The sequence below is a fragment of the Bradysia coprophila genome (assembly GCF_014529535.1).
Source record: "Bradysia coprophila strain Holo2 chromosome X unlocalized genomic scaffold, BU_Bcop_v1 contig_40, whole genome shotgun sequence".
Classification (NCBI taxonomy): domain Eukaryota; kingdom Metazoa; phylum Arthropoda; class Insecta; order Diptera; family Sciaridae; genus Bradysia; species Bradysia coprophila.
This window is the reverse complement of record NW_023503332.1, coordinates 81,496-90,505: the sequence shown is the minus strand read 5'-3', so window position 1 is coordinate 90,505 and position 9,010 is coordinate 81,496. Positions and strand designations below refer to the sequence as shown.

The 9,010-nt window shown below is 40.4% G+C and overlaps 1 protein-coding gene across 1 annotated transcript; it reads right to left on the bottom strand.

The window, feature by feature from the left end:
- Positions 1 to 305: 305 nt before the first annotated feature.
- On the bottom strand, positions 306 to 7,239 carry LOC119069875 (calpain-D-like). The gene is made up of 11 exons (XM_037174050.1): positions 6,725 to 7,239; positions 4,499 to 5,962; positions 3,983 to 4,194; positions 3,304 to 3,920; positions 2,923 to 3,234; positions 2,368 to 2,854; positions 1,886 to 2,294; positions 1,551 to 1,818; positions 1,219 to 1,485; positions 1,011 to 1,153; positions 306 to 938 (listed from the first exon to the last, which is right to left on the bottom strand). Exons 1-11 carry the CDS (start codon positions 6,940 to 6,942, stop codon positions 761 to 763), a joined length of 4,575 nt encoding a protein of 1,524 aa, XP_037029945.1. The 5' UTR covers positions 6,943 to 7,239; the 3' UTR covers positions 306 to 760.
- Positions 7,240 to 9,010: the final 1,771 nt, after the last annotated feature.

Here is a 9,010-nt window from a genome sequence, read left to right as displayed (position 1 = left end):
CTTAATGCTTAGTTTCCTCAATTTTCTCTTTGTTTATTTGACAGTTTGCCCTCTCAAGGCTCTCTCACGGAGTACTTTCTGTGGACACTTAACCATGACTCTCTCTCTCTCTCTTTGTTATATAAAATGTCCACGACGAAACGATAATACTTTTTAGTTGGAATTTCATTCCGTTACATTACAAACCACAATATGGAGAATCGCCCAATGAATGTTAAGTTACTACGAATACAATCACAAAATTTTACATTGATTTGATTTTTCATATTTTCCTTTCTTCTTCATTTCTTGAAAAATAAAATAATTTAGAATTATCTACTAGATGTGTGTGTGTGTGTTTAATGCACGTGTATAATAATGCGTGTGTCCATAAAATGTCTATTTAATTAAAAATAAAAGAAAATTCTCTGACACTCCGTTTCTTCCCACAAATATTCCTTTTATGATTTCCATCAGTTCAGCCATTCATTTCTCACGTCATCACAAACATCACTAAATTCATAATTCCAAACAACAAACAAAAAAAAAATCGTTTTTTAACACAACATGGTGAGTAATGGGATAAAATGTTCATAAATCTTTGGTTTCCTTTTTTTTCATTTCATTTTTCCGTAAATTTCGTTTTTCTTCTTTTTTGGTCTTTATCTACACAAAGTTGAATGTTATTTACATGCGCCGACGTTATGCATTTATATTTTACCAACCATATCCACCATAACCACAAAACCAAAAAAAAAATTCGTAAATTTATTATTGCCGTTCATGTTATCAATCGCGGTGCATGCAAACCATGTACTGTATCAATTGCTGGACAGTGTGTTGCACCCGCTGGTCCCCAATCGTGTAGACCACGTGAATTTGCCAATCTATGCGTTAATCTATGGGCTATGCTAAAGCCTCCGCTACCCTCAAGTTGTGTTAATACAATAATGACCTGTCTGTTGTCGTATGTGTAGGCGAGAGAATTAACAACTGATCAAAACGAAAATCAACGCTCTCAACGGACTTACCTTTGCAATGGAGGCACAGAATCAACAGTCTTCAATTCTCCTCGTGTGGATACAACATTATAACTCTCTTGACAATCACATTTCACGTGAATCCATTTGTTCTCATGCCGATTTTCGACCATTACAACCAAACCGGCCCAACCCTATCGAATACAATCCAAATCAAAATCATGACCACCTCCGGATCCATTTCAAACCTTCTGATTACCTTTGTCAAGTAGTACGCCGTCATACCCTCTCTACCTTCGTGACGTTGTCCTTTGGTTAACGTTAAGCTAATGATGGCATCAGCCAGCAAAAATGGCGGTGGATGAATTTGCTCGACCAGCAACCGTTTTGAACTGTGTATGGCTAGCACACATTGCGGATACAATTGTGGATCGTCGATGCCGGTGTGCCAATGATTGAAGGCTAAACAGACCAGCAAATATAAATCACGTTCCAGCATTTTGTGACAGCCGACGAAACCACGCACCTAAATCGAATCGGTTTTAGAGTCAGAATGCATCACATTGCCTTGAGTTACCGTTCGAAACTTACTTGCCGTTTGCTGTGTTCCACCAATCGACCGACTTCTGGATTAGCCGGAGATCTGGTGCGAAATATAACCACACATAAGTCCAGCTGTGAGCGTTGGGATTTCTCTGAATTTCTTTGTCCTTCTTGGAATAAAGTGAATTCAGCTTCGGTCGGTTCCAAAACAGTTAGTAAGACGCACGACAATGTGCACAACGGCTGCAGTGTTCCTTGTAATCGGACTTCATTCCAACCACTCCGTACTTTGCAAATGTCAATGCAATCGAAGTATCTGAAAATGGACAAAGAGTCGTTTTAACGCCACGACCGTTAAATGACGGCCGTTCATCGGTCTTTACTTTAGCACATCTTCGAAGGAAATCCAGAACACGCCTTCTGAGGCTCCATGTGGCATCAAAGTTTCTCTCAACTCATCGGTCCATTGTTCGGAGTCGTCTGACCAGTCTCCGCGCCACGAATAATGACCCCAAGGATTGCGTAATTTTAACAAACGATGGCCATGAATATCACGAACATCTAGCACCGAGTATGCATGACGAGGACGAAGTCCTTTTCTCTGGTATTCATCCTCGTCCACTTTCATATTTCCGCCGCCACAACTGGCTCCCATTAGAAATTTCACGCATCTAGAACTGAGCAACTGAGCCCAAATCAAATCTTTGTCCAATTCATCTTCGCTAGGCATTGGAAGTGAGCTCGGTTGCAGCGGAATACTTTCGCACGGTGCACCGGTAAGTGTAGCAAGACCTGCAAGAGAAAACAGATCGAAGATTGTAGGCAACTGCAGCAACAATTTCGGAAATCGTTGCGTTGCTTTTACCCTCAATGGCTCTGCCTGACACCAATGCCTCATAGCAACCATGAATCTTTGCAACCGCCTTCTCAATTAGTGGCACCCACAATTGTTTGCGTTTTGCTTGCGAATAGACCAAATGACCACGTTTATCACACGGCAGTAGATCATCTACTAGCACAGTCGTCCATTTGCCGTCTTTGCACAGTCTTACTTGATATGCACCCTGCGGGCAAATCTCTTTAGTCACCAACACCTCTTTGACTAAATCCTCCCGTTCAGCCAACACAGCCAGTGCACTTAACAGCCAACAGTTTCCTAGGACACCTTGACATATATCCGACGGCAACGGTGTCCGAAATACAGCCCATGGAGGAAAGGCACCTCCGTCACAATTGATTTCATGTGGTCGACGCCATTGAACAACTGGATTGCTCTCGGAATTCGAATGTGGATTGTAATAAAGACTGCGTGGTGCCGGTGGAAATGAATCATCCACGAACAGTTGGTTATTCTTCGGAGATACAGAAATTAATTGTTACAACGTAAGGCTTGAATGTTTGACCTACACAGACGACTTACTTCTCTGCAATACTGAATTATGTTCTCCCATTTCGTTCGAGCTTCGCTTTCTTCAATTTTACGCAGATTCTCCATCAATTTGCTCTCTTGTCGGTTCATGTCCAGTACATTTGTTGCCGGCGGAGTTGATATTTCATTCGATTTAGTATTGGCTAAGCCACGAGGACTTTGACAAATATCACAGACGACACTGGCCGACGAATTTTCGTAAGTGCACGCCGGACACTGCCATGTCTTGATTGCTGAACCAGTACTGCTGTGTCGATTGGCTACATTTTGCGATTTTGCCAGAACAGCTCCTGTGCTGTGCCTCTGTTAAACGGAGACAGAAAATCCATTAAAGACATCCGCTCAGCCACTCACAACATTCCGGATAAATACCTTAGGAATCGCTCCCGATGAATTGCGGTCGTGTCGTGGCGATGGACTGCGTGAAACCCGATGTGTTGGCGGGGCTAGCGTAACAGAAGGAGTTGAAGACGACGATGAAGACGATGAGTTGGATGACAATTGCGCGAGAATTTGTCGATTATGATGATAAGATGGTGTCACCGATTTCGTACTCGGCTGGGCAGGTGAAGATGTGTATGGCCGAAAATTGGTCTGTTGACCCGATATGACGGGAATCTGTCGAACCGCTTTGCATGCAATGCATGTATTTGTCGACAATGAATTCTTCAATGTGCACTGAGTGCACGACCAGAATTCACCCTTTCGAAGTGTCATATCTTCAACCGCCGAAATTGATCTCAATTTCGAACCGCCACAAACGACGCATGCCTTGACCCGATGTGAATTGACTAGGGTACACTTTTTGCACGTCCATTCTTCGCCCGGTGCCGAAATTTCTTCAACAAATTCCACCTCATCGTCCAGATCCTGTTCGAACGAGGCCATTGGCACCTCGACTATTTGCGGCACTTCGTCGAAAATTTGCGACGATCGAGACGATTGAAATTTCTCTTTCGAATTGGATATTTTGTTGTCAGCTCGTAGATCTGTCGAATTCGAATTTTGGAAAAGAAAATTTTTTCGACAAATCAAAATCGACAAAAATTACCAGTTCCTGGCTGTTGACTAGCTTCATCTTTCGTTACAGTTATCAGACTTGGTTGGGTTAATGACGGTGGTGTTCGTCGACTTTCGCATATATCACATAGGTCCACCCACAATGGATTGTAAGCGTACGAGCATTTGGTGCATGTCCACATTCTGGGAGGCGTTACTGGCGGTGGTGTAATGTTTGTCGAAATTCGTGACTGCGGTTGGGTGCTGCAAAGAACAATTCAAATTAGATTCATTTCGACGGTCCCGCTACAGTCAGATCATTCAGCGTCACTATCAATTAAAGAAACGAAAAAAAAGGTTTCGTGTTCTATGTCCACACATCGCAACTTAAGAAGGGCTGTTGATGGAAATAAAAGTGAAAATGCCAAGCAGCGAACCAATAAAGTGCAACAACAACAAAAAAATAACAAACCAACGGCTCGTAATGCAACAGTGTACCGTCAAACAATGAACGGTAATGTAGAAAAACGAAAAAGGCAAAACATATCAAAACACACAAAAAACGTACATTTTTTGCGAATCCAGCGATTTGCGTGGCCCCTTCCACACTTTAGCATATATTTCAGATGTATCCGAACCAGCTTGATCGTCACTACTGGTAATGGTAATGTGTGACGTCTTTATGTTGCAATTACTGCCGTTATTGTCTAAGTTAGGCAATCGATTGTTGTTCACAGCCGCAATACTGGCATACAAAGCCGAATCCGATTTATTGCCAACACCCACCATTTGCTGGGTGCCAGCGTAGCTGAATTTCGGTTCGGACTGTTGCTGCTGCAATTTGTTTTTCGTTTTGTTCATTTTATTGACCACAGCATAGATCGGTTCGGTTTGTTCCTTGTCCTTCGCGGCGATGATTGAATGATTTTCGTATGGCTGATTGTTGTTGGGATTTTTTAATATTTCATAATAATTGTCTTGCATGGTTGCCACTTGTGGTCCACTGTAGTTGGCCGACGGCAAATTGGACCAATCCTTGACGGCAATGAATACACCGCCGTTCCTTGGCAATGTTTGAAACTTATTACCTAAAGTCAATGTACCACTTCTAGATAGAGTGGTCACCGTAAAACGACTGCTGTCACAATTCGACGGTACAGCTTGGCATCGATTTTGATTGCACACACCGCATATATCGCATGAAATGCTGGTGTGTACCGCGTTCGATGATCGCTGTTCCGGTGTGGAAAAATCGTTGAAATGAGACAACTCAGACGTTGTATTTGGCACCGATAATTGTCTGGAATATGATTCGACTGTTCCTTTGCTGGTTGTACGCCTGGTTGTATTTTCATTGACCACCAATGTGGTTGGCCGATTTTTCGATGTAAATACTCGTTCGCCGAACACGTTACCACCAAATGAGTCCGTTATACTTGACAGAGACTTGTTGATCTTACGATTCGAGTAATATAAACCGTCGTTTGCATAGTACCTAGCTTCATCGAATGACTTTTGTTCGGGTCCGATTCGGGAGGCACCAATCATAGGAAATCGTAGATATTTCGTTCGGGTCTGATGTCGACAAATTGTCGAGTCATTGCCAGCATTCGATTTGTACGAGCACAGTTGACACTTACGTTGTTGTTGCTGTTGTTGCGACGATGGACCACCAGAATCCATGCTAAATTGTCGCAATTTCGATGATTTCTGTTGGGCTACATTGCCGGTCGCCGATGATTGGATCTGTTGTTCTTGTTCGATTGGTGATTCGACGGTGTTGCGTTTAAGCGTTTCTTTGTAGATCGGCGCCAAGAAACTGACACAGTCACAATTCAAACAATGCCATGTGACGCTATTATTTGCTAGACCGCATGATAAGCATACCCAAAAGCGACGAAGACTGGGTGTACTTTGGGACCGAAACAGATGCTCGTGTTTGTTTGGTTCAAAGAAGTTTTTTATATTGTCGGTTGGTTTGTGTTTTAAACAGCTACGAAGCAAAGTTTTGTATATTCGTTTTGATTCGGTTCTGCGGAGAAGAAATTGTTTATTTTCGTTTTAAATAAACCAAGTCATGATCGTGGTAAATAAACGGTGACACACACACGCACACACACATAAGTGATTCACGGTCAGACATGGTGGATTTTTAAGAGTGTCGTTTGTTATCAATGAATAAATTTCAAAAAAGAATTCTTGAAGACAATTCAATTCAGGTCACAACATTTTATTGTAGCCGATTGGTACATTTCTGATTTTTTTTTCAACGACTTTTGCTCTAAAAAATATTTCTGTTGACGGACAGGTTAACATCAAAATTGTCACAAAAAAATGTCATTTAGATACCTCAGAATTGCGGCAATTTTCTAACGTTAGTCGATGTTGCCTAAATCTCTTGATTTATTGAAAAAATTAAAAAGCAGGTCGTTCAGTAACTAATTCGAACAGGATCTGGTAAAAAAAGGCAAAAATGTGTGCTAAGACAGCAACAATTAAATTGGTTCTAAGTTTCACATTCACCTCTGTGCGTTATTAATACCCTTGGATTTCAATTCGGTTGAATGAAATTCGGATACAACAACTTCAAGCAACATGTCATCAAAAATAATTGATTTTTCTTGTATGTAAATTCAAAGAGACCATCAACGATGACTTTGATGGAATGTGTTTGATTTACATACACGGACACAAAGTGCTCATTTTTATCGATCGATTCAATTCTGAGCGAATCCGACCAATCCATCATTTCTGACTCGATAAAAATGGTACAAACAAATAAAATAATTGTTACCCGTTTGAGCTAATTTCTACATATCCTGGCAGTGTTTTATGTTTGGAACCAGAAAAACTGTCACATTTTGACGTTTCATTTGTGTTGCCACCACCACTGTCCGTGGTTTCCAAAATTCGTCGAACATTTCCACATTGCAAACATTTTAGACACTCGGTTGGATTGATTGAATTGCAATTTTTACACGTCCATTGCAGCACAGATGCTATAGTACCCATTTGTGTACATTACCCAAGTCGAATCATACTTTTTCCACATCCATATGATGTTACATTGAATCTCAGAAGGAATTTCTTTTAATTGATCAGTTGATTGTTTCTTGGAATTTTTTTCAGTATACATCTGTGAAGCGAATAGTACCGTAGAAACATCAATTTACTGACAAAATAACATGGCTATGAGTCTACGAGTGTTCACAGAAAAAAACTTTTGTTTTTTTAGTATTGTTTCCTTTGTGGAAAAAAAAATTCTTTCACTTTGACGACTTTTCTATGTACAACAAAAAAAATTATGGCTGCTGCTATGCTGCGCTCAGCTGAGAAACGCCATGTTGTATTAGTATTTTGGTGGTGGTGAAGTTGTGGTGAGACGTTCACTGTTTCAGCGGTAAACTTTGAATTAATTTGGTAAATTTAGAAACGGTTTGCTTTCCAATCACCGCATCGAATTAGTGTCTGTGTTTCAGGCCAGAGTTTACATGACTGTGCTACAGGACATGAGTTTACTACTCGATAAGAAATTGTCGATATTTGAAATTACGAAGTATCTCACCAGTTTCTTCAACTGCAGGATGGTTGCTTCAGCATTCTTGTGTCTTAAATAAAAAAAAAACGTTACGCGACATTCAAAAAATTATACAACTCAAGCTGATCGAAATTTCATGAAAAATCCCCTCGCTTTTCATGTATATTACAAACTTTTCATCTTGTGTCACATGTCACATATACTTATTGTAAGTCTACTTTTAGACTCGCACGATACGAAGTAAATCGTGAGAGTCTTTATGTTTTGCCCACCGTCGTGTAAGTAAGTGAAATAATCGAAAACGGCCTATATCGTAGTGGGCAATTATTATCAGTATGATATTATAAGACGATTGAGCCATGTCCGTCCGTCCGTCCGTCCGTCCGTCCGTCCGACCGTCCGTCTGTCTGTCCGTGTGTCGTAACTTTCAAAAAATTTGAAAGGACTGTTGAATCGACTCAAACTATGCAAACTTTTGGTCCCGATCTAATTGACTCTGCCCATCTACAATTATCATTTGAGTCTGGTAAATTGATAGAAGGTGAGCCTTTTCGATCAGAACTGAAAAATTTATAGGTCACAGCGTCTCGCGCAACGACATACATCACTCCATTCAGATTCCCGATCGAATTCACTCTGCCCAACTACCATTCTCACGTATGTCTGATATGTGATAGAGGGTGAGCCTTTTCGATCAGAACTCAAATATTAGTATCTGAAAGTGGCCAACAGTATGCCCCAACGAAGATGTTCAATTACGCAATGTGTGGAAATATTGCGAAATCACATAATGGTGTGATAGTTAACTTTCAATAGTTGACCATCAAATGTCGAACAATCTAGTAGCTAGATCATACATTTTAATCAGTCAATTCATGACGCTAGTCCAGTTAACATCTCCGCCATAACATTCAATATTATGTGATTGACTATTATGTGATTTCACAATTTTACCATAAATTTCGTAATTGAATTTATGTAATAAGGACTACTGCGATTGTGGCGATTGTAATAGCAACTGAAGTTTGCCTGTAGCTACGACCCTGCTGTGCTTTCAAAGAGTTTTCAAGAGCTTTAAGCTTTTTTTGTATTCCAGCGAAATCTTCCACATTTCTGATGGAATCCAAAACAAGATCAAAGCTTTGAAAGCTCTCTAAAGCACGTAAACATTGTGATACGGTGTTTTGGCTGAACACGGCTTTATTAATTTGCACAGCCACATATTCGTGGTAGGAATGCTGGCAAAAACTGAGAGGAGATTTTTTAAAGGATTTTCTATAGAAAATCGTAAAGTGTCGCGAACAGAAGTCAAATTGAAGACAAGTCACATGAAATTCTTAAAAAAATTCGATCGTTAATTTGAAAATGTGTTTTTTCGACTGAAATGCGTTTCTTTGAATGTGAGTGCTTTTCAGTGGAAATTTTTTAGTTTTTTAGTGTTGAAAAATTATAAGCTTTGTGATGCCATCACCGTTTAAACGCCTTAGTATTGTCTATTGTGATGCCACCATATATTGGACTCCCACTTAAAATCAGGTATGT